Source organism: Cervus elaphus, chromosome 18, assembly GCF_910594005.1.
Source record: "Cervus elaphus chromosome 18, mCerEla1.1, whole genome shotgun sequence".
NCBI lineage: Eukaryota > Metazoa > Chordata > Mammalia > Artiodactyla > Cervidae > Cervus > Cervus elaphus.
The window spans coordinates 41,386,143-41,413,040 of record NC_057832.1 but is presented as its reverse complement, the minus strand read 5'-3'; the positions used below and the strand labels follow the sequence as shown (position 1 = coordinate 41,413,040).

Here is a 26,898-nt window from a genome sequence, read left to right as displayed (position 1 = left end):
AGGCGCGAGGGGCGGGCACGTGGGGGCGAGCGCGAGGCGGGGCGCGCGACGTGAGAGGGGGCGGGGCGCACGTATCGGCGCCGCGGCCGCGTGACGCGTTTTCAAATCTTCAACCGCCGCAGCCCACTCGTTTTTGCTTTTCCTCTTCCTTCTCGGCGCCCTGGGGCCGATTTCGGCCCCGGAAACCAAGCCAGCAGGCGCGGCATCTCTCCTGCGTGGGTGTGGTGGCCCGCGGAAGGGGAGAGGCGACCGGCGGGTCAACGGGCCTCGAGGAAGCCGAGTTTCCGAGACGGCCCGGGGCAACACCCTCTCCCGACCCAGCATGTAGGTGCCGGGCGGCTGCCATGAACTCCGGAGCCATGAGGATCCACAGCAAAGGACATTTTCAGGGTAGGAAGCCCCTCCTCTGTTTGCAGTCCCTTTAATCCCTTCCTCCCCTCCTTGTTCCATTGTTGATTCTAAAGAGTTCTCGCCCTGAGTCTCTCTGCTTTTCTGCCTAACACGTGCGTCCTGCTCTGTGGCCTGAAGGAAGGAAAGCACCGTTCTGGGAGCAGAGGGATCCCGGCCCCTGGAGCTCTCCCCGCTCCAGCCTCGGCCCCAAATTCCTCGTCATACTGTCGGTTATAAAACGAGAAGACAGTGTGCGGACCCGGGAACCCTCCCACAGATGCTGCGACCCTTGGAGGCTGAAGATCGAGCCTCGGTTTAAAAGCAGATGTGCCTGGGGCTTTTCGCTTCCTGATTAAATTGTGGATTTTTGGTCTTATGAAGTTGAAGCAAAGTATTTTGTTTCAAACACACCTTTGCTGCAACATTAGAAACAGAAACAAAAGCAAACAGCAAACTTTCATTTTCAGGCACTTATTAAGTAGTCCGGCCTCTTAGTGTTTCTTCTTAACATATAGTGTGTGTTTATGTACAGTGTGTGTGCGTGGTCTCCTACTATAAACAGATTTTAGTTCTTTAATTTTTAAGCATCTGTTTGTATCTCAGATCTGTTTTCAAAGGAAAGAATGAAATGAATGGTGGACCATTTAATTTTTTTAATATACACTGACTCTACATGAAACTTAACCTTAAGCAGTCAGAAACCTTTGCGGACTAGGTCAGTACCAGTTTTGAGTGTTCAACAGAATGCCAGAAGCTCAGTAAGTATTTGTTGAGTAAATACTACATGGAGTTTACATCCTACGAAAACTTTTAAATTGGTTTTATATAGTTCCATGCCTTAATGCATAAAACAGAATTAAATGCATGAATATTTCCTGCAGATCAGCTCCTATGAACAATAAACGTTTTGTGACATACAGTATCTGTTTAAAGACTATTTTGCCATTATCCTAAGTGACACTACAAAGGAAATATATTAAAATGTTAATGCTGAATTAGTAGGATTATATTTCTTCCTCTGTGATATGATTATTACATAATTTTTTTAAACAGTAAAAATTTTCTGTCTGCATAAAGCATGATCTAATTCTGAATTTTTTAAACAACAGGTGGAATCCAAGTTAAAAATGAAAAAAACCGACCATCTTTGAAATCTCTGAAAACTGATAACAAACCAGAAAAATCCAAATATAAACCTCTCTGGGGTAAAGTATTTTACATTGACTTACCTTCTGTCACCATATCTGAAAAACTGCAAAAGGACATTAAGGATCTGGGAGGGGTAAGTCAAATCCATGCACTTTGACCAAAAAGAAAAACTTTCTAACTTCTAATCATTTAAAATTTTCCTTTTGGAAAAAAGGTATAACCATATAGCACCAGGGACTTCCCTGATGACTCAAACGGTAAAGAGTCTGCCTGCAATGCAGGAGACCCATGTTTGATCCCTGGGTAGGGGAGATCCTCTGGAGAAGGGAATGGCTACCCACTCCAGTATTTTTGCCTGAAGAATTCCATGGCCAGAGGAGCCTGGAGGGCTATACAGTCAAGGGTCACAACGAATTGGACACAACTGCTTCCGTGGTGCCTCAGTGATTAAAGCGTCTGCCTGCAATGCGGGAGACCCGGGTTTGATCCCTGGGTCAGGAAGATCCCCTGGAGAAGGAAATGGCAACCCACTCCAGTATTCTTGCCTGGAGAATCCTATGGAGGGACGAGCCTGGTAGGCTACAGTCCACGGGTTGCAAAGAGTCGAACACGACTGACCTACTTCACTGAGCTACTTCACTTTCACCGTTTACCAAGCTTAAATTTTTTATCATCTGTTTATCATTAATGCAAAGTCATGTAACTGCGGAAAGCTGACAGAACTTTCAGATTTCTGTCTGGTGTAAAGTTCACGGTGTGAGAAATGAGACACCCTTGTCCTGAAGGAACTACTGATTGCCTTTTCATTGTAATGTTGGGATGTCCTTCAGATGGCAGGAGCTCTTTGATTGTGATTATTAGGAAGCTAAATATAAATAAGATGGTATTTACAGAACAAGGAAAACCTGTTTAAACCACAAAGAATTAAAATTTCTTTTGACTGATACAGTCTCAACAGAATGAATGTCACTAAGGTACCACTTTTGCATTATGAATATGGGAAATGTGCTTCTTTCCTACAGTATACATTTGAGTATTAGAAAATTTGGATAAAAGTACAAGATTTTTTTAGGATTAAGGGTAATAATGGATAAATTTTGGCAAGGTTAAGATTTAATTTCCTGGTTCTTCCTGTTTCAGAGATTTCTGCTGTACTTTGAGTTCGTCATGGTTAGCATTTTTTTAATTGTCTTTGAAAAGCTATTCTACTGTTTTGCTGTTTTCTTAAACTAAAACATTGTCACACACTTGTCTTGAGTAATAGCATGTTATAATAACCATATGGCTGCATTCCTAAAGGTTATGTTTTGTAACCTAGCACCTTTGAATAAAGGATCCTTTCATTTTAAAAATTAGGTACTCAAGTATCCGGAGAAGTTAAGTGACTGGCTCAGGGTAGAATCAGCCTAATTTCCAGACTCACGTGCTATTGCACCATTCTGTTCCTCTAGAATCCGTGGCTACAGTGGAAAAATTCATTAACCCTGCTGATGTAAATCAGTAATTTTAGATTTGCGTTTTTAGCAGTGGAGCCCTTCAAACAAAATGTTCAGTAGTCCAATGTATAAAGCCACTGAAAAAGGAACTGCTCTAGCTAAAAGCAGTACAGAAGCTCTCATCTCTATAGAGGATGTAGAGAAACTGGAACCCTTATGCACTGTTAGTGAGATTGTAAAATGGTGCAACTGCTATGGAAAAGATTATGCTGTTTTCTCAAAATAATAAAGAAAGGAATTATCATTATGATCAAGCAGTTCTGCTTCTGGGTATATATCCAAAAGAACTGAAAGTGTCTTGAAGAGATAATTTATATACCCATGTCCAGAACAGCATTACTCACAGTAACCAGAAGGGGGAAAAAACCCAGATATTAATAAGCAGATGAATGGATAAATGTGGTTTATATATACAGTTCAGTCGCTTAGTGGTGTCCCAACTCTTTGCAACCCCATGGACTTCAGCATGCCAGGCTTCCCTGTTCATCACCAACTCCTGGAGCTTACTCAAACTCATGTCCATTGAGTCAGTGACACCATCCAACCATCTCATCCTCTGTCATCCCCTTCTCCTCCTGCCTTCAGTCTTTCCCAGCATCAGGGGCTTTTCCAATGAGTCAGTTCTTTGCATCAGTTGGCAAAAATATTGGATGTTCAGTTTCAGCATCAGTCCTTCCAATGAATATTCAGGACTGATTTCCTTTAGGATGGATTGGTTGGATCTCCTTGCAGTCCAAGGGACTCTCAAGAGTCTTCTCCAACACCACAGTTCAAAAGCAGTAATTCTTTGGTGCTCAGCTTTGTTTATAGTCCAACTCTCACATCCATACACGACTGCTGGAAAAACCATAGCTTTAACTAGATGGACCTTTGTTGACAAAGTAATATCTCTTTTCAACATGCTGTCTAGGTCATAGCTTTTGTTCCAAGGAGCAAGTGTCTTTTCATTTCATGGCTACAGTTACCACCTGCAGTGATTTTGGAGCCCGAAAAAGTAAAGTCTGTCACTGTTTCCATTGTTTTCCCATCTATTGGCCATGAAGTGGTGGGACCAGATGCCATGATCTTAGTTTTCTGAATGTTGTGTATTAAGCCAACTTTTTCACCCTACTCTTTCAGTTTCAACAAGAGGCTCTTTAGTTCTTTGCTTTCTGCGTTAAGAGTGGTGTCATCTGCATGTCTGAGGTTATTGATATTTCTCCCAACAATCTTGATTCCAGCTTGTGCTTCATCCAGTACGGCATTTCTCATGATGTACTCTGCATATAAGTTAAATAAGCAGGGTGACAGTATACAGCCTTGACGTACTTCTTTTCTAATTTGGAACCAGTCTGTTCCATGTCCAGTTCTAACTGTTGCTTCTTGACCTGCATACAGATTTCTCAGGAGGCAATTCAGGTGGTCTGGTATTCCCATCTTTTTCCACAGTTTGTTGTGATCCAGACAGTCAAAGTCTTTGGCATAGTCAATAAAGCAGAAATAGATGTTTTTCTGGAACTCTCTTGCTTTTTTGATAATCCAAAGGATGTTGGCAGTTTGATCTCTGGTTCCTCTGCCTTTTCTAAATCCAGCTTGAACATGTGGAACTTCTCTGTTCATGTACTGTTGAGGGCTAGCTTGGAGAATTTTGAGCATTACTCTGCTAGCCTGTGAAATGAGTGCAGTTGTGCAGTAGTTTGAACATTCTTTGGCATTGCCTTTCTTTGGGATTAGAATGAAAACTGACCTTTTCCAGTCCTGTGGCCACTGCTGAGTTTTCCAAATTTGCTGGCATATTGAGTGTGGCACTTTCACTGCATCATCTTTTAGGATTTGAAATAGCTCCACTGGATTTCCATCACCTCTACTAGCTTTGTTGGTAGTGATGCCTCCTAAGGCCCACTTGACTTCGCATTCCAGGATGTCTGGCTCTAGGTGAGTGATCACACGATTGTGGTTGGAATATTATTCAACCTTGAGAAGGAATGGAATTCTGTTCCATGCTACATCATGGGTGAACCTTGAAAACACTGTAACATGAAATAAGTCAGACCCAAAAAGATAACTACAGGATTCCACTTATATAACTACCTAGAATTATCAAGAGACTTCCTTGATGGCTCAGCAGTAAATCCATCTGCAATGCAGGAGATATGGGTTTGATCCCTGGGTAGGGGAGATCCCTTGGAGAAGGAAATGGCAACCCACTCCAGTATTCTTGCCTGGGAAATCCCACGGACAGAGAAATCTGGCGGACTACAGTCCATGGGGTCATAAAAGAGTTGGACACAACGTAGTGACTAAACAATGACAGAATTGTCAGATTCACAGAAATAGGAAGTAGAGATTAAAAGAGATAAATCGGCTGGTGGGAGGGAGAAATTGGGAGTTACTGTTTAATGGGTACAGTTTCAGCTTACAATGATGATCGAGTTCTAGAAATGGAGAGTTCAGTTCAGTTGCTCAGTTGTGACTGACTCTTTGCAACCCCATGGACTGCAGCACACCAGGCTTCCCTGTCCATCACCAACTCCCAGAGTTTGCTCAAGCTCATGTCCATCAAGACAGTAATGCCATCCAACCATCTCATCCTCTGTCATCCCCTTCTCCTGCCTTCAATCTTTCCCAGCATCAGGGTCTTTGCCAATGAGTCAGTTCTTCCCATCCGGTGGCCAAAGCTTCAGCTTTAGCGTCAGTCCTTCCAATGAATATTCAGGACTAATTTCCTTTAGGATTGACTGGTTGGATCTCCTTGTAGTCCAAGGGACTCTCAAGAGTCTTCTCCAACATCACAGTTCAATAGCATCAATTCTTCGGTGCTCAGCTTTCTTTATAGCCTAACTCTTATATCCATAGATGACTACTGGAAAAACCACAGCTTTGACTGGATGGACCTTTGTTGGCAAAGTAATGTTTCTGCTTTAATATGCTATCTAGGTTGGTCATAGCTTTTCTTGCAAGGAGCAAGCATCTTTTCATTTCATGGCTGCAAACATTGTGAATGTATGCATTGCCACTCTATTGTACACTCAAAAATGGTCTAAATGGTAAATGTTGTTACATATTTTATCACAGTTTTTTTTGTTTTTTATAAACGTGGGGGATTGGGCTTCTCTTGAAAAACTGGGACTTCTGTTTTAGGGCCCACATATTTGTGAAAAATTTTTTAAAAAAGAGTATTTGATATGTAATTGCTTATTTGCATTCTTGATGACCCTTGTAGGCATTTGAGTTTGTAATCCTTGGCATATATAAATGTACTTTATTTACTGGTGATGAAAATGTTATTCAGAAAGAGAAATACTGATTTGCATTTAACCAAGGCACCTGCTGGTCTTAGCAAATTCTGTGTAATGCTTAGATGAAATTAAGTCATTATTACATACATTGTTTCATTTTTATTATCCATTTATTGTTGTGAGATGCTGTAGAAATTAGATATAGCTGTTTAAAATATTTTTAGTTTCATTTATGCAAATAGTTAATGATTAATAGTATTTTTTCTACTTAATTTTCCTACCTTTGAATGGGAGTGATTTTCAGCATTGACTCTGGTATATGTGTTTATAAATTCAGGCAGTGGTTTTCAGACTAGGGAAATTCTCTTCAAAATAGTCATACACTCTTAAGGGTAAAAGTTTCCTACCTTTTAATAGTTTGTCTTATGGAAAGATATTATAACTTTATGAGTTTGAATTGTGCTGTCCATTACTGTAGCCATTAGCCACATTGGCTACTGAAATGTAAGGTAACTAAAATTAACCAGGTTAAAATTCATTTGCTCACTCACATTACATTTCAAGTACTCCATAAGCACATGTGGCAGTGGTTACCATACTAAGCAGTGGTAGTAAAGAATGTTTCCATCATTACAATGCATTCTACTGGACGATACTGCTTTAGAGCATCGACTTGAATCAAGATACCTGTGTTCACACAACACTGTGAATCAGCTGTATGTCAGTTAAAAAAATTTTTTTAATTAAGGTGAAGAAAAAAAAACCTTTATTCAAGTTCCCTTATGACTGGCACAACCTCAGGTAGGTGACTTGACTTCTCTTCTGTTTTCTTCTCCAGTACCATGGGTTATGTGGATTAAACTATGATATATAAACTACATGCTGTTCTTGTGTTATTAGAGCTCTCCTTGTACTTTCTCAGAACTCAAGGCTCAGAATAAAACAGTATAGAAATTTAGAAAATATTGAAAATGTTTCAGATTGACATTTCCTATTGTGCTTAGCAGATGAAACAGTTAATGGTTTATATGAGTTCCTTAAAAATATTTTGTTTTCCTTTAGCGAGTTGAAGAATTTCTCAGCAAAGATATCAGTTATCTTATTTCAAATAAAAAGGAAGCTAAATTTGCACAGACCTTGGGACGAATCTCTCCTATACCAAGTCCAGAATCTGCCAATACTGCAGAAACCACATCACCTCATCCCAGCCATGATGGAAGTTCATTTAAGTCTCCAGATACAGTAAGTCTCTTAACTATGCTTTGAGACTCTGAAAGGCTAGGGATGAGTGAATGAAAGTTGCTCAGTCGTGTCCGACTCTTTATGACCCCTGGACTCTACAGTCCATGGAATTCTCCAGGCCAGAATACTGGAGTGGGTAGCCTTTCCATTCTCCAGGGGATCTTCCCAACCCAGGGATTGAACCCAGGTCTCCTGCATTGCAGGTAGAATCTTTACCAGCTGAGCACAAGGGAAGCCGAAGAATACTGAAGTGGGTAGCCTATCCCTTCTCCAGCAGATCTTCCCGACCCAGGAATCGAACCAGGGTCTGCAGCATTGCAGGCGGTTCTTTACCAATTGAGCTATGAGGGAAGCCCCTGAAAGTCTGTAGGATGTTATAATTAAGAGTGGGTTGACAGCAGAGTTCAACTAGGTAGAATGATATCTACATTAAGTGTATCTACATTAAATGTGGTTTCCAGTTGTCAATAAGGCTGCTGTTGTATATAGAATGGTGGTTTTTTTCTCCTAATAATACTTATATAGTCCTACTCCAGGGGTCTTCCCAGGTGGTGCAGTGGTAAAGAATCTGCCAGCCAATGCAGGAGACACGGGTTCAAACCCTGGGTTAGGAAGATCCCCAGAGGAGGAAATGGCAACCTACTCCAGTATTCTTGCCTGGAAAATTCCATGGATAGAGGAGCCTGGCGGGCTATATACAATACATGGGGTGGCAAAGAGTTGGACATGACTGAGTAACTGAGAACAATCATACTCTGATTCCTGAAATACGTCCTTGCATTTAGTGATGGCTTATGTTTAGAGTAATTTACAACTAAAAGATGACAGCAGGTCATTTTTAAAGAAGGAATAGACACCTTTTGTTTGTTTCAGAGCATGGTAAGCACAGTAGCCTAGGGGCCAAATCCAGTCTGCTGCCTGTTTTTTTACAGCATGCAAGCTAAGCATGGAGTTTACATTTTCAAATGGTTGGGGGGACATTCAAAAAGAATACTTTGTGACAAGTGGCAGCTATATGAAGTTCAAATTTCATTGTTCATAAATAAAAGTTTTATTGGAATACAGACATACCCATTCATATAGGTATTGACTGATTGCTTTACTGCTATAAAGGTAGAGTGGGATAGTTGCAACAGAGACTATATGGCCTGCAGAGCCATATGAACATGTACTCTTTGGCCCTTTAAAGTTTGCCGACCCCTGGTCTAGATTTACTGACATCACTTCAGTTTAGTCGCTCAGTCATGTCTGACTTCTTTGTGACCCCATGGGCTGCAGCACGCCAGGCTTCTCTGCCCATCATCAAACTCATGTCCATCCAGTCAGTGATGTCATCCAACTGTGGAGAACAGTGTGGAGATTTCTTAAAAAACTGGAATTAGAACTGCCATATGACCCAGCAATCCCACTTCTGGGCATACACACTGAGGAAACCAGATCTGAAAGAGACGCGTGCACCCCAATGTTCATCGCAGCACTGTTTATAATAGCCAGGACATGGAAGCAACCTAGATGCCCATCAGCAGATGAATGGATAAGGAAGCTGTGGTACAGCTTGGAATATTACTGTATTGGAATAATACACCATGGAATATTACTCAGCCATTAAAAAAAAATTCATTTGAATCAGTTCTAATGAGATGGATAAAACTGGAGCCCATTATACAGAGTGAAGTAAGTCAGAAAGATAAAGACCAATACAGTATACTAACGCATATATATGGAATTTAGAAAGATGGTAACGATAACCCTATATGCAAAACAGAAAAAGAGACACAGATGTACAGAACGGACTTTTGGACTCTGTGGGAGAAGGCGAGGGTGGGATGTTTCGAGAGAACAGCATGTATATTATCTATAGTGAAACAGATCACCAGCCCAGGCTGGATGCATGAGACAAGTGCTCGGGCCTGGTGCACTGGGAAGACCCAGAGGGATGGGATGGAGAGGGAGGTGGGAGGGGGGATCGGGATGGGGAATACATGTAACTCCATGCCTGATTCATGTCAATGTATGACAAAAACCACTACAATATTGTAAAGTAATTAGCCTCCAACTAATAAAAATAAATGGAAAAAAAAAAGAAGAAGAGACCTAGGAAGCCTCATACATTCTTTCAGTTCTTGCTTTTTTTGAGGAACAAGGTTGTACAACAGTGACTAGTTCCAAATTAGTTGCTGCTGATAGCATTTCAACTAATTTTCCTAATGTTTTATTTAAAACTGAAACTGTGTAAAAACCAGTATATTCGGTCTACTCATATCGTTAGATCTTCAATTAAACAGGAAATTTAAAATCTAAGCTTACTGTTTAATTACAGGCAGAATCTCAAATCAGTCTATTTTATTTTTCATGTTGAATAACATTTACCACAGAACTGACCTTGGATCTCATTAAGCTGAGTTCAGTTGCTCTACTTAAAAAAGAAGAAACAAACTTTTTCATCAGAAATCTTATTGCAAACAAAGACCCTAAGGAGATCAGTTTTTACCATATATTTATGATGTTGATGGTTAAGACTTGTGTAAATAAAATGTATGTATTTTAAAGCTCATGTTTATTTTAAAATTCATTTTTAAATTTTATCTACTTGCTTTGCTTATTTTGTCTTTTTAAAATTTTTCCCAGTGAGGCACTATGTATAACTATATGTTTGGTTGTTCTTTGGTCTTTCTATAGGTGTGTTTGAGCAGAGGAAAATTATTAGTTGAAAAAGCTATCAAGGACCATGTAAGTAGGGATTTTAAAAATTCACAGTGTTTATTCTGTTACTTGAAACTGAAGTGTAAAATAGAGATGTTCCTGAAATCTTTTCCTCATTTTTAATAGAAAAAGCCTAAATATCAGCATGTGTCTTGTTTTATAAAGAACAGAATCTGCTTTTCATGAAGAAACACCTCCATCTTGTGGCCTTTTAAAGTATTACTGGACACTTCTGAAGCTTGTGGCATTCTGTAATTTAAAACAAAATAATTTCTTGAAACTATTAACTATAAGGCTGCAGGGTACATTAATTGTCAAGAATATCAGAGTGTATTAATTAGGAATGATGTTAGAAATTCCAGAAGGAAAAACTGATGTCCTCATGGTTTTGTAACTATGTAGGGTCTGTTCTGAATAACCATAAGTGATATTAAACTTCAAATAATATTTTTAACTTAGCTCATTTAAAATAGTAATTTCCTAGAAAATCTATCAAACTTTTTTTTTTTTAAACAGGATTTTATTCCTTCAAACAGTATATTATCTAACGCCTTATCATGGGGAGTAAAAATTCTTCATATTGATGGTAAGAATTTTATTACTGTTTTTGACAGTATTTGCTATAAGTGTCTCTTGCTTCCTAATTTTAGATAGTGAAAATTTTAATAGCAAGACATACCTGTAACATTAATTCCTTCATCTCAATGTAGTACAATTTAAAGAAAGTAGCAGTGTTTAACTCCAAAGGCAAAAATGCTAATCTTAAACCCTTCTTTCTTTTAAAAAAGACATTAGATACTACATTGAACAAAGGAAAAAAGAATTGTATTTACTCAAGAAATCAAGCACTTCTGTAAGAGATGTGGTATGTTATTTTCCTTAATTTTTAAACTAATTAGAGAAAATGATTAAGCTTGGTTTTAGTTATGTATCTATAAACTTTTTTGCCAAGTGGAAAGTATTACTGCCAGAATATCCTACGGGTAATCATGTATACTATATGCATGATTCTGTTATCTGAATAAATTATTGCATATCACTTTAAGATTTACTCATACAGTGAAAGTTGTTTCAGGGATGATGGCATAATTTTATTTTCTTCTTTGATGGATACTGGAGCCAAGAGAACAGATATTTTTGTTCATTCTGAAGGAAAACACCATAACTGACATTGCATGAGAAGCTCCTAATGTGTATAATATACTCCTTTCAGGAACACAAATAAGGAGGCTTACTTATCAAGTTCTCTAACTTCTGTCATATAGTATGACTGTCTGGCCTAACCTCAGTCAAACAAGCGTGTTGGGCATTAACGTCTGTTAGACCTAATGTTCTACATCTCCAGTTTCTTCCCTTTTTACTAGCTTCCTCGACAAAGCCTCTGTATAGAATCATGCCTTCATGATCCTTTAAAATAAACCTCTTCTGTCCTTTAAAAAAAAATACAATAAAACCTTCCTTGACCTCACATCCCTACTTACTATTTAATCTTTATATCATCCAGACATCTGACATTTCCACTTTTACACTTCCCATTCCCTTTTCAACCTGTGAGGTACAAAACTACTGACCAATTTGGCATTTCAGTTGTGCACTTTTTAAAAACCAGTCATATTGGTTCTCTCAGCTACTATTCACTTCCTCCTCGAACTTATTTTCATCTGGAACTTCTCTCATCCCTTTGCTTTCTCATAGTTCTCATATCTCAGAACATTCTTTTGTGGTCTGGTTTTTCTTCACTCAATCATTAAATGAATCTAAATGGTAAATAAATTTTATAGAAGAATGTATATAAAGACATAAAGCCATATGTAGCATGGCATGTTTGGGAAATTTTCTGTAATATAATACAACCTGATTTTTGAGTATGAAAGTGATAAGAAATGAAGCTAGAAAAGTTAGTAGGTTTAGATAGATCTTTGCACGCTACATAAAGGAGTTAGATTTTATTCTTAAGAGTTTGGAACATTACTGAGAAATAACTAATAGAAGAGGAACCTGGTTGGATAGGTATTTTGGAAGGATCCTGTGGTAGCCAATTAACGATATTTCCTTGCAAGACTGATCATTTTACTGTCATAGTTCTACCTTTTCCAAAATGCAGTAGGGTTGGAAATCATACAGTATGTAGCTTTTCCAGATTGGCCTCTTCACTTAGTAATAGGCATTTAAAGTTCCTCCATATTGTTTTGTTACTTGATAGCTCATTTCCTTTTGTTGCTGAATAGTCCACTGTCTGGATGTGCCACAATTTACCCATTTACCTTCTGAAAGACATCTTGGTTGCTTACAAGTTTGGCTGGCTGTGGCACCTTAACAGCTGCAGTTTCTTAACTGGGGTCCACTCTCATGTCAAAACTGGGGGAAAAAAGAAAGAGGAAGTAATACAGGGATTCCTTTTGTACTCTTTGGACAGCAGGAGCCTCTTTCCTGGCTCTTTGTAGCTAAAAAGATGAGGTTTGTATAGGAGTTACAGCCACTGACTCTGCTATTGCTACCAATCTCAGGACTAGAGGTCCATTCTTCAAGAAGCATTGCAAGAAAAAAGAGGGTAGGAGAATAGGAAATACATTCCCTATCCCCTTAAAGATAATTTTGACTTCCTTCTGCAGTACACCTACTTTTGTTTACTTTTAGTCCTCAAGTAGTAGTTCATTGAATTTTGTCCAGTTTTTATTGTCATCACTCCATATGGGGAATGACCATCCTGACTAGAATTAACAGGCTAACAAATTTTTTAATAATTCTTTGATGAGTTTGTCACAAAGGTTTTGCTGAATAAGGGCATAAAAATAATTAACATGACTTGTTTTTAGATTATTCTGTTAACCATGCTTTTTCTTTATTGGTTGATTTCTTTCTGTGAAGATAAAAACAATTATAGCTAAAATGCAAGGTATGTGTTGAGTGTACTGTAAAAGTAAGCTTCTGTTACTAAGTTTCATACTAGTGGTTAAGATCTTTAATTCTTAAATGATCTTTGTTTCCTTTCACTTCTGTGGTTGAGTTGATTTTAAAAAGCAGCTTTTTCTCGTTTTTTTCCCCCCATGAAACTATAGTAGTCAGCCTTCCTTTATATAGTTCTCTTCCTATATGATTTTTTAATTTTGAGGATATTGAACAGTTGCAGTGCCTGTTTTCACTTTTCAAGCCCAGCGTTTTCACTATATATCTATATTTCGCCCCCCCCCCCCGCCCCCCAGGGGAAAAAAGTAGGTGTTGGCACTCAGAAAACAAAAAGTAAGTATTTTGATTTTCTTAAGTGTGCATGTTTTGCTAGAAAATAAAACAAACATAAAAAGTCTACTAAAAAAATCATGTAACCAACCCTTTAAATGACTTATTCAGTGGTTCATAGCCTTCTCCCTTATGGCTGTCTGGTGAAGCCTATGGGCTTTTGTTAGAATAATTTTTTATACATTTTTTAAATTCATCATATTACTAAGAAAATAAATTACATTGAAATTCAGTTATCAGAATATTTTTCAGTATAAAATAGTTATATACTTGTTTTTATTACACATTAAAAAGTTCTACCAGAGATTATAATTGCTACTGTAATTTGTTTTTTGAATGATAAGTGTAAGTGATGCTTTGAAATATTTGTAGTAACTAATATGATATGGAAATGTTTCAACTGGTATCAGAATTAGAAGCACTGCTAATACTACTGTGGTCCTCTTGGTTATGTGCAGAATTGGAGGAAATGTTGAATATCAGTTAGAGACTAGTCATGAAACTCAAATTTTCCTGTTTTTAGCTCAAAATTCTCGTGAATTCTATTTATAGATCCTTTGGGGGATCCATTCAGTTTAAGAATTTCAGAATATAGACTGAGTGTTTGCTATTTTGGAAATGGATTTATAATTATAAGATACCTTACCTGAAGCTGAAAATTTCAAACTGAAATGAAATGGGTAATGGAGACATAGTTGGATTATTTTAGCCCAAGAAGTTTTGTTAAAAAATAAAAAAAATTCTGGGTTTGTAAATACCTAATATACTTTATATATTCCCAAGCAGGTAGACTCAAAAAGCCTTTTGTAAAGGTGGAAGATATGAGCCAGTAAGTATCTTGAATTCAATCTGTATGATTTAAAAGGAGAAAATCTTTTATTAAAGGAGAAAATCTAATTAAGCTATTTCCACTAATACTCTTAGGTCCCTTTATGTTAGATTTACATGATGCTAATACGCATGTGCTATCTAGGTTGGTCATAACTTTCCTTCCAAGGAGTCAGTCAGTCAGTTCAGTCGCTCAGTCATGTCCAACTCTTTGTGACCCCATGAATCGCATCACGCCAGGCCTTCCTGTCCATCACCAACTCCTGGAGTTTACTCAAACCCATGCCCATCGAGTTGGTGATGCCATCCAGCCATCTCATAATCTGTCGTCCCCTTCTCCTGCCCCCAATCCGTCCCAGCATCAGTTTCTTTTCCAGTGAGTCAACTCTTCACATGAGGTGGCCAAAGTATTGGAGTTTCAGCTTCAGCATCATGCAGGACTGATCTGCTTTAGGATGGACTGGTTGGATCTCCTTGCAGTCCAAGGGACTCTCAAGAGTCTTCTCCAACACCACAGTTCAAAAACATCAATTCTTCGGTGCTCAGCTTTCTTCACAGTCCAACTATCACATCCATACATGACCACTGGAAAAACCGTAGCCTTGACCAGATGGACCTTTGTTGGCAAAGTAATGTCTCTGATTTTTAATATGCTACCTAGGTTGGTCATAACCTTCCTTCCTTGGAAGCTCCTTGGATGGACAGGGAGGCCTGGCTTGCTGTGGTTCATGGGGTCATGAAGAGTTGGACACAACTGGGCAACTGAACTGAACTGAATATGCATGTGGCACAGTTTCAAAAAGTAGCATTAGGGCAGCAATGGAGCAGACATAGAGAACAGACCTACGGACATGGTGGGAGGAGAGGAGGGAGACGGGGAGATGTATGGAGAGAGTGACAGGAATTTACCATACCGTGTGCAAAACAGCGAGCCAGTGGGGATTTGCTGTGTGACCCGGGGAACTCAAACAGGGGCTCTGACACAGACTGAAGGGTGGGTCTGGGAGGGAGGTCTGGGGGAGAGGGGACATGGGTATACCTATGGCTGATTCTTGTTGATAGGTGACAGAAAACCACAAAATTCTGTGAAGCAATTATCTTTCAATTAAAAAAAATTTTTTTAAGTAGCATTAATTACTTTGTACTTGAGGACTGAATTTAGTTTCAGTAGGTTTTAGATAATAATTACTTGAAAATATAGTTTAGAGCAACCATGAGACCAGCTCATCTTTTAGTACTTCAAATAACCCTTCCTGGCTGAATGTAATACCATATGATTTAGAACTATTACTTAAAGATTGCATTTACATTTTTGAAAAAGAAATTATTAGTTACTACTTGGAAATATAAAATCTGACTATAACATCTAAGTTGATAGTTTTTCTAAACTCATTCTGAACCTTCGTAACAATCTTAATGAAGACTACAGACATAAGTAAATTAATTTGGCATGGGAGAATTAGATTTCTCTTAACATTCTACTAATTTAAACACATGTGATTAATTCTCTTGGGTACTCACTGATGTGACAAAAATGCGTTGAACACTTTTTATTAAATGTGCTGCTGTGACATAAAAGTACAATTTAAAATTAGGCCTAGAGAAGCATCAATAAGTAGAAAGACAGCCCATGTTCATGGATTGGAAGACTTATTTTTTAATATGTCAGTACTGCCCAAAGTGATCTACAGAGTCAGTGCAGTCCCTTATCAAAATCCCAATGACTGTTGTTATAGAAAGAGAAAAATCCATCCTAAAATTCATATGGAATCTCAAGGGACCCTGAACACCCAAAGTAATTTTGAAAATGAAGAACAGAGTTGGAGGTCTATATTTCCTGATGTCAAACTCAACTACAAAGCTGTAGTAACCAAAACAGTTTGGTACTAACATACAGACAGACGTATGAGCCAATGGAATAGAAGAAAGAGCCCAAAAGCAAATCTTTATATGATCAAATGATTGTGGACTAGGGTGCCGAGAGCATTCAGTAGAGAAAGGACAGTCTTTTTAATAAATGGCATTGAGAATACCAAATAGCAACATGCAGAGAAGAATGAAGTTGAACCCTTACTTTATGCAATATATAATATTAACTCAAAATGAATCAGAGACCTAAAACTCTAAAGCTTTTGGTTAAAAAACCATGAGTAAGCTTTATGACATTGGAATTGGTGCTAATTTCTTGGATATGACACTAAAAGTAGAAGCAAAAAGAACTATATTTTACTACATCAAAATTACAAATTTCTGTGCCCAAAGAACCCAACACAATGAGAAGGCAACCTATGGAAAGGGAGATGAAAGTTTCCAATAATATACTTAATAAGATGTTAATATAAAGAACAACAGAAAGTCAAATGACCCAATTGAAAAATGGGCAAAGTTCATACATCGATTCAAAGATAATGCAAATTACCAACACACATATGAAAAGATGTTCAACATTACTAATCGTTAGAGAAGTGCAAATCAAAATCACAGTGAGAAATTGGTGATGTCTCTCAGTCATGTCCGACTCTTTGTGACCCCATGGACTGTAGACCACCAGACTCCTCCGTCCATGGGATTTTCCAGGCAAGAATACTGGAGTGGGTTGCCATTTCCTTCTCCAAAGAAATCTATTATTACCTCACAACTATTAGGATGGCTGCTGTTTTGAAAAGAAAAAATAAGTATTGGTGAAGATGTGGAAATAACTGGAATTCTTGTGCACTATTGGTAGGATTATAAAATGGTGTAACCACTAAGGAAAACCATATAGAGATTTCTCAAAAGTTTTGAACTGTATGATCCATGAATTCCACTTCCAAGTATATATATCCAAAAGAAGTGAACACACAGTTTTGAAGAAGTACTTGCACATGCATGTTCAGTGCAACACTATTCACAATAGCCAAGAGGCAGAAGCAACCAAAATTTGTTCATCAATAGATGAATGGATAATATGGTATATATATACAATGGAATATTGCTGTGCTTAGCCTTGCTCAGTCATGTCTGACTCTTTGCAACCCCATGGACTGAGCCCACCAGGCTCCTCTGTCCATGGAAATTTCCAGGCAAGAATACTGGAGTGGGTTGCTATTCTCTTTTCCAGGGGATCTTCCCAACCCAGAGATCAAACCCAGGTCTCCCACATTGCAGGCAGATTCATTACCATCTGAGCCACCAGGGAAGCCCCCAATGGAATATTATTCAACTATAAAAGGGAATGAAATTTTGATACATACCACAATATGGATAAACTCTGAAGACATTGTGCTTAATGAAATAAGAGGAAATTACTGCATGATTCTACCTAATGAGGTACCTATTGTAGTCAGATTCATAGAGACAAAATAAAATGGTGCTTGTTTTTTTTGTTTGTTTTTGTTTTTTTTAATTTTTTTATTAGTTGGAGGCTAATTACTTCACAACATTTCAGTGGGTTTTGTCATACATTGATATGAATCAGCCATAGATTTACACGTATTCCCCATCCCGATCCCCCCTCCCACCTCCCTCTCCACCCGATTCCTCTGGGTCTTCCCAGTGCACCAGGCCCGAGCACTTGTCTCATGCATCCCACCTGGGCTGGTGATCTGTTTCACCATAGATAGTATACATGCTGTTCTTTTGAAATATCCCACCCTCACCTTCTCCCACAGAGTTCAAAAGTCTGTAAAATGGTGCTTGTTAAGGGAACCAGTATGTTGTTCCATGTCCAGTTCTAACTATTGCTTCCTGACCTGCATATAGGTTTCTCAAAGGTGGGTCAGAAGGTCTGGTATTCCCATCTCTTGAAGAATTTTCCACAGTTTATTGTGATCCACACAAAGACTTTGGCATAGTCAGTAAAGCAGAAAGAGATGTTTTTCTGGAACTCTCTTGCTTTTTCAATGATCCAGCGGATGTTGGCAATTTGATCTCTGGTTCCCCTGCCTTTTCTAAAACCAACTTGAACATCTGGAAGTTTATGGTTCACGTATTGCTGAAGCCTGGCTTGGAGAATTTTGAGCATTACTTTACTAGCGTGTGAGATGAATGCAGTTGTGTGGTAGTTTGAACATTCTTTGGCATTGCCTTTCTTTGGGGTTGGAATGAAAACTGACCTTTTCAGACTTTGTTTTTTGGGGCTCCAAAATCACTGCAGATGGTGATTGCAGCCACGAAATTAAAAGATGCTTACTCCTTGGAAGGAAAGTTATGACCAACCTAGGTAGCATATTAAAAAGCAGAGACATTACTTTGCCAACAAAGGTCCATCTAGTCGAGGCTATGGTTTTTCCAGTAGTCATGTATGGATGTGAGAGTTGGACTGTAAAGAAGGCTGAGCGCTGAAGAATTAATGCTTTTGAACTGTGGTGTTGGAGAAGACTCTTGAGAGTCCCTTGGACTGCTGGAGATTCAACCAGTCCATCCTAAAGGAGATCAGTCCTGGGTGTTCATTGGAAGGACTGATGCTGAAGCTGAAACTCCAATACTTTGGCCACCTCATGTGAAGAGTTGACTCATTGGAAAAGACCCTGATGCTGGGAGGGATTGAGGGCAGGAGGAGAAGGGGGCGACAGAGGATGAGATGGCTGGATGGCATCACCAACTCAATGGACATGAGTTTAGTAAACTCTGGGAGTTGGTGATGGGCAGGGAAGCCTGGCGTGCTGCAGTTCATGGGGTCACAAAGAGTCAGACACAACTGAGCAACTGAACTGAACTGAACTGTCAAGGGCTGGTGGAGAAGGGAGAATGAAGAGTTACTTATTTTGTTATATATGGATACAAAGTTTCAATTTTGAAAGATGAAGAAAGCTCTAGATATGAACAGGTGTTAAATCTGAAAACATTGTGAATATACTTAATACAATTGAATTGTGTTCTTAAGAATATAGTAAATAGTTAAAGATAGTAAATTTTAACTGGTTTCTATAGTTTGTTTCAGACTTCAGATGAATTATATGACTTTATAAGACTTAAAGCATGTTTTCTTTCATCATAAAGATTCTTATGTGTTTGTTTTTTTACTCTTTTAGGCTTTATAGGCCATTTTATCTTCAGCTGACCAATATGCCTTTTATAAACTATTCTATTCAGAAGCCCTCCAGCCCATTTGATGTAGAGAAGCCATCTAGCACCCAAAAGCAAACTCAAGTTAAACTAAGGTTGGTTTTACCTTCAAGCAGTTTTTAATCTTTTTAATAAATACTTCAAATAATTCATTTAATGCTGTGGGGTGTGTGTGTGTGAGTGAGTAATCACTCACTCCTTTAAGATTAAGGATTCTTCTTTGGATATTTTTAATACCTCTTTGCTAGATTTAAAGTCTGAATTTTTTTCATTGTGTCACATTTAAACACTTCAGTTTGGGGTTCTAGAGGAGAACCTAAAAAATATTTGCGAATAGTTAAAATACATTGTTTCTCTTCATTGATGAGATAATTCTCCTGGATAATCATTAAATTCTCATTTTGCTTAATTTCTTAAAAAGAAAAATGGTTAGAAGTATTTGTTTATATAAATCTCTGCAGATTATAGCAGATGCTGTTTAATAGTCTAGGACTGTAATTTTTTTTTTTTTTTTAAGTATTCCCTGTGTTCAGCAGTTAATCTTTTACCATGTATTTCTATCAGGATCCAAACAGATGGTGATAAATGTGGTGGAATTCCAGTTCAATTCCAGTTAAAAGAGAAGAAAAAAAAGGGATATTGTGAATGTTGCTTGCAGAAATATGAAGATCTTGACATTGTAAATATGATTTTGTATTCAGGGGGTTGATGTTTCTAAAACTATGAATAATATTTGCTGTATAAATTTTAGCTTATTCTTTTGATTGTGGAGAAGATGGGAACAATTAAAATTTGTAAACTGATTTAAAAAAAAAGCAAAAGAGCTTTGGATCCAGGCTAGCCCAGGTTTGAATCCTGGCTTTCTGCCTATGTGACCTTAGACAATACCTAACACTGGGCTTATTAAATATTAGCTGTTATTGTTTGAATGTTAATTTTTAAATAATAGGTTTGTTTTGGTACTTGGTTTTGGTAGAAGATAATGGGAAAGTTGAGAAAAAGTACTTGAAAATATCTGATTCATAAACTACCTCTGTCTTCAGACTCTAAGTTGAAGTTTGTTTTATAATGGAAGTTTGTGTCACATTTTTGTGTTCAGTTTATCTAATAAAGGAGGAAAATAGTTTAAAATTATTTTTAATCAGAAGCTGAACTTTCTCAAAAATAATTCCTCTAAGTTTTATCTCAACACACTGAACTTGTTGACTTTGTTCTTGACCACCCTTAAAATGAAGAAGAGACTTAATGACTCTCTGTCATAAGTACTGGGTAATTGAGATCATTATTTGCTCATCTCAAAAATGTTGTTTTTATTCCCAGCATTAGTTGTGCTTTTTTTTTTTAATTTCTAGATCCTTGTTTTGGGTTCTTACATGTTAAATAACATTTCATGTATTTAATATTTTATAAGCTTTACCTAACTTACTACTTGGTGGTAATTATATAAGGATAAAATAAATATATAAGGGTAAAAAAATATAAGGATAAAATAAAAACTTCTCTTTACTAGAGAAGTCTTTTCAAAAATATTAGCATACTCTAAATGCTCATTCAGTCAGTTCAGTCATTAAGTCGTGTCCGACTCTATGCCACCCCATGGACTGCAGCATGCCAGGCCTCCCTATCCATCAGCAACTCCTGGAGTTTACTACCAAACTCATGTCTATTGCGTCAGTGATGCCATCCAACTGTCTCATCCTCCATCGTCCCCTTCTCCTCCTGCCTTCAATCTTTCCAAATCAGGGTCTTTTCAAATGAGTCAGCTCTTCTCATCAGGTGGCCAAAGTATTGGAGTTTCAGCTTCAACATCAGTCCTTCCAATGAATATTCAGGACTGATTTCCTTTAGGATGGACAGGTTGGATTTCCTTGCAGTCCAAGGGACTCTCAAGAGTCTTCTCCAGCACCACAGTTCAAAAGCATCAAACCGGAGACCCTGGTTTGATTCCTGGATCGGGAAGATCTGCTGGAGAAGGGATAGGCTACCCACTCCTGTATTCTTGGGCTTTCTTTGTGGCTCAGCTGGCAAAGAATCTGCCTGCAATGTGGGAGACCTGGGCTCGATCCCCAGGTCAGGAAGATCCCCTGGAGAATGGAAAGGCCACCCACCCCAGCACTCTGGCCTGGAGAACTCCATGGACTGTATAGTTCATGGGGGTTGCAGCATACTCTAAATGCTCAGTATTTCTGTTTTTCTTCAGCTTTATTTCATTTTCTGATGTAACTCCCTCATTTTCAGTTCCCTTAAAACCACAAATTCATTAGTACTTGAATCTTCTCATTGGAAAATGGAAGACTGAAAACCAAAGTAGTTTTAGTGGTTTCTGAGAAGATAACTTTTATTCTACTTATTTTAAGTTCTGATAAAGGATATTTCTTTGGAGTAGTTATTAGAAACTTAAGGGCATGAAAATATTAAAAAACCTGAACAAAAAAGTATCTATTGCTTTTGAAATGTAATTACTATATACTTTTTTGTTTTAGCATCTTCTGAGTGAGCAACACAGAAACTTTGCACAGAGTAATCACTATCAAGTTGTTGATGACATTGTATCTAAGTTAGTTTTTGACTTTGTGGAATACGAAAGGGATGCGCCTAAAAAGAAAAGGTAATTTATCAACCTAAGTTTTAAGAATATCAGACTATTAAACTAAAAATAAATCCAGAGTTTTCTGTTCTTAGGATTATAATTTCAGGGTATAAATATGGTTAAGAACTGATTACTTCCACCACCAAAGGTGCTTACATTAGATTACTTTTAAGGCTCTCTTCTTAACATAGTTGAAAAGAGGAGTTGGCAAAAGATATAAAGAATTACATAGTTAATGTTTTAGGCTTTGTGAACCACACGATGTCTATTGCAGCTACTCAGCTTTGCCTCTGTACAATGAAAGCAGCCACAGACAGTAAGTAAATGGGTGCGGCTATATTCCAATAAAACTTTACTTAAAAAATGGGTGACACACTAGATAGATTTGGCCCCTTATCTAGACTATCTCCTTGGACTCAGAAAACTAGAACTTTTTGTTATTCTTAAGGCGTTTTAAGAAATTCTTCCACTTTACTTCTGTTAAGTCGTCTTTATACTTTCACTAGATATTTCTGCTCTGCTTGCTGATAATATTTATTAAAGGTACTGACACAACTTTTAAGTGTGAATACAGTGCTGTTCAATATACAGTAACTGTACATTGACAAACTAAGCCTCATTAAGATGATACCAATAAATCTAAAATTTAAAACAATGCTTTCATGTGTATATACCCTAGAATTGGTAATAATGCAATAGGTTGTTTAGTCCTTATATCTGTTTTTAGACCAATCATAAAGGCATAAAGACTATAAAATGTGATACCAAGCTACAGTTTCTGAAAACTAACTAGAAAGCTTTTTGGCTATATCTAGGTAGAACAGTTCCTAAACATCGTATTTCTATAACATTCAGAATGATTGCTCATGACTGATTTAATAGAGTATTTGGGGAGGAAGCATATCTTCAAATATTAAAATGTATATAGGCAATGGTAAGAATGTGGAATTTGCTAAAAACTCATTCTGCAGCAAAATTCTACACTAGTACTTATACATAAACTGGTTATTCCTTAATCAGTTATCTTATTACCTGCACAATTTTTATCTCTACAGGCAAGTCACCTAAACATCTCTGGACTTTGACAGGAGATGGACTTTGAAAGTTGGACTAGTGTTTTTATATTTTATATCCTCCATTTGTTCAAGAGGAGTCTTAAGTGAAAGTATCAACAAAATAAGTAGAAAAGGAACCATTCTGGTTTTGAAGGGGCAGTTAGAATTCTGTATTTTTCTTCATTATCTATGACATGTATAACATAAAACATAATTAGTGAGCTGTTGTAACCACATGGCTCAGTGGTAAAGAATCCACCTGCCAATGCGGGAGACATGAGTTCAAGCCCTGGATTGGGAAGATTCCCTGGAGGAGGAAATGGCAACCCACTCCAGTATTCTTGCCTGGGAAATCCCATAAACAGAGGAGCCTGGCAGGCCACAGTCCATGGGGTCACAAAGAGTAGGATATGACTTAGCGACTGAGCACACACACACAGTGCAAAATAGCATCTCAAGAATGTTAAGAGGCTCTATGAAGAAGAGAGTTTCAGATCAAATATGTGTATGAAACTTAAGGAATACTAATTTGTCATGTTTAGAAGTATGTTACAAGGTTTCTGGTTCATTATAATATAGAATTGATTATATTTAAATATAAAGTAAATCAAAACATGTAAGTTAAAGAAATTTTTCAAGATAATAAAAAATCAGGAGCAGACCTATATCCCTTCACTACATCTTTCTTTGATTTATATGGTCAAAGCAGTTTTAAATACCAAGTTCAAGCTACTGCTTGCCTGTGGTAGAAAGTGGAAGAATGTGGATAAGGAGTGGCACACTAGAGTTTTCAGCTATATCTGTAAAGTTTCATTACTTCAAAAACATCTAAAGCAGATTTGGCTAAAGGTTAAGAGTTCTATATTTTTGTAATGTTTTCTTAATAAGTTTCGTAAACAGGTTTAAAAGATACTCAAGGAGTTTTGATAGCAATTATTTTAATTTTTTTCTTTTTTTTTCCTTTGAAGAATAAAATACAGTGTTGGATCCCTTTCTCCTATTATTGCAACTGTTGTGAAAAGGTCTGGCACTAAAGAAGAGCTGGAATTGCTGCATAATTTTCAAAAAGACTTCAGGGGAAATGTACATATGATAGAGCAGGGTTTCCTGTATAAAGAACCTCTTCAGGAACCTGAACAAAAGTCTGTGTCTACTTCAGAACATACCCTCCACCATTCTAGTGAACCTAGAGAACTTGATGATAAAACATCTCATAAATGTTCCATGTTAAATCCAGCTGAAAATGACATAAAACAAAATTTTACACCTCTGCCTCCATGTAAAAATAAACAAGAATGCATTCTTGATGTTTCCGAACACAAATTAATTTTAAATGAAAGTGACTTAGAAGTAAAGGTAGGTAACTGTCCATGTAGGCCACAGACATTTATACAGATTTCTAATTTCAATACAGATGATAGTGCATCTCAACGAAAACAAAAGTCAGATACTGTGCTTTTTCCAGCAAAGGATCTGAAAGAAAAGGACCTTTATTCGGTATTTCATCGTGATTCTGATCTGTTAGCAATAAACAGTTCACAGGAGCACCTGACAATTTGGGCAGAAATTCCATCCCAAAGCCCTCCTGAGGAACCCAACACGTGTGACATCAAGAGTATGGACAGTTTGCCTTCTGGTAAGATCTGTCGGAAAGTGAAAATACCATTAAGAAGAAATAAAAAAGAAAACCTGGAACCAAATGTGGGGTTAGATAAAAAAAGAACTGAATTTCTTACTACACAAGAAGAAAACAGAATTTGTAGCTCACCAATACAATCTCTACTGGACTTATTTCAGACTAGTGAAGAGAAATCAGAATTTTTGGGTTTCACAAGCTATACTGACAACAATAATATATGTGATGTTTTAGATATTTGGGAAGAGGAAAATTCAAATCTGTTAACAATGTTTTTCTCTTCCCCTTCAACTTCTACATTTACTGGCTTTTAGGTTTAAAAAAAAATAGATGCCTTTCAGAAGCAATGAAGATCATATTCTTGAAATTTTTATAAATGTATAAAAATTCTTAGTTTGGGGAATGGGGGTTTGCCAGTTTTGTTTATAGAACCGATGTAAATAATAAAGGTGATTTTGCGTTTTTCTACAGAATTGCATACCTATTTTAGAAAAATTATGGAATAAACTTGTGACTCTACATACAGTGTTCATAATTGTTTTCTAAGAATTATTATGAATAGTGAATTTGCTTTATGTCAGTGAAGACTAATTTCAAGTGAAATTTTGAGAATATGAAAATTTAGCATTATAAATCAGGTACACTGGTTGTATGTATTGTCTGTTAAAATAGATTTCCATAACATTGCTTTTAAAAACCTCATTTTCATACAAAACACAAAAAATGTATTTCGGTGTCTTGAGTTCTAGAAATCATTATTACCAGAAACATTGACACTCGAAGGTGAACTTGATGGCCCATGCTGGGATGCTGGCACTGAGGAGTTATTTGTAGCTCATTAGAAGTTATCAGGAAAAAAACTTAACCAGGCTAGCTTATGAAATGAAAGAATTTTTCTTACCTTTGGAAATACTTTCTTCCAAAATTAATTCTTTCATCCCTAGTTTGGAGGACTTTCCTGGTGGTCCAGTGGCTGAGACTCCATGCACCAATGCAGGGGGCCTGGGTTCCATCCCTGGTCAGGGAACTAGATCCCACATGCTGCAACTAAGGATCCCAAATGCCACAACTAAGACATAGCACAAATATTTTGTAGAAAATAGTAGTTTAAGAAAATCCCTAATTTGGTATCAAGAAATGAGAAAAGGGGTGACAATGAATTGTAGATAAGTTTCGAAACATGAAAGACTGCCTTTGATCACTAGGCAATAATTTAGAGAAAATTCAGATACAAGGGAAATTTCAATGCTTACCAGTAGGCAGACAGTTAATAAAAAATTGGTAAACAGGATAGAAAATTCCATTTGTTAAATATGAGGGTTTTTACAGTGACATGTTTTCAGTAGTAAACTCAGGTAACAATGGACAAATACCTATTTTCAAAGTGCTCATATACTCATTTCAAAAAGTTTGTTCTCATTGTTAACAAACATCTTTTACTTTGAAGAGCTAAATATTTTCTTTTTTTTCAATAACTCTTTGAGGCTCCCCAGAGATCATATTAGTTGCCCCTAATAGTAATCCCATACTCTTCTCTGTATTAGTTCATTTAAACTATAAAAGCTGAGAACCTTAAAGGCAACTCATCACAGGTTGGGTTCCCACAGGAAGTAAACTCTGAGTTTAGCATACAGGAGGTTTTCTAAGGAGTGCCTGTGGACATAACTGACCCCACAGGAATCTTCAGGATTCCTAGGTGAAGCTGACACCAACTGGGGGTGCACGTTCTTTATTAAAGAGGCATCAGGGTCAGTTACTCCTACTGGGATGGTGCCTCCTTGTCTGCTGGTCTCTTGATACAACGAACCCAAAGGGAGGGGCTAAGTGATAACTGCAGCTTATAATTCAACAGGAATTACTCAGATGGGGAGCACAAATTCCAAGAGGGACACAAGAGGAACACTGGTAAGTAGGGCCACTCCTGCTTCTGTCTATTGGTTCCCACACCCATGTATTCTTTTATCAGAAACATAGCACCATATAAATCTGAACTCAAAGTATATACTATATCCTGGATGATATCCCATCCTCAAAAATACTACCTCCACACTGCTAAGCTAATGCTACAGCTGTCCCTTTAACAGGCTTCCTGGGTGGTTCAGCAGTAAAGAGCAGATGCCTGCCAATGCAGGAGTCGTGGCTTCAATCCCTGGGTTGGGAGGATCCCCTGGAGGAGGAAATGGCAATCTACTCCAATGTCCTTGCCTGGAGAATCCCACAGACAGAGGAGCCTGATGGGCTACAGTCCACAGGGTCGCAAGAGAGTCAGACACGACTGAAGAAAGAGCGCATATGTCTTTAACAGACC

At 37.7% G+C, this 26,898-nt stretch overlaps 1 protein-coding gene across 2 annotated transcripts; it reads left to right on the top strand.

Moving 5' to 3' along the window:
- The first annotated feature begins 56 nt into the window (after positions 1 to 56).
- Positions 57 to 25,109, top strand: DBF4 (DBF4 zinc finger). 2 transcript variants are annotated; one of them, XM_043872927.1, is made up of 12 exons: positions 57 to 390; positions 1,500 to 1,672; positions 7,316 to 7,495; positions 10,175 to 10,225; positions 10,715 to 10,784; positions 10,987 to 11,063; positions 13,402 to 13,438; positions 14,222 to 14,264; positions 19,276 to 19,404; positions 19,874 to 19,988; positions 21,793 to 21,917; positions 23,923 to 25,109. In XM_043872927.1, the coding sequence occupies exons 1-12, from the start codon at positions 345 to 347 to the stop codon at positions 24,902 to 24,904; spliced, it is 2,028 nt and encodes a 675-aa protein (XP_043728862.1). In that variant the 5' UTR covers positions 57 to 344; the 3' UTR covers positions 24,905 to 25,109. The 2 variants fall into 2 exon arrangements, with proteins under 2 accessions (XP_043728862.1, XP_043728861.1); XM_043872926.1 differs by having other exon boundaries at positions 14,219 to 14,264.
- The last annotated feature ends 1,789 nt before the right edge of the window (positions 25,110 to 26,898 follow it).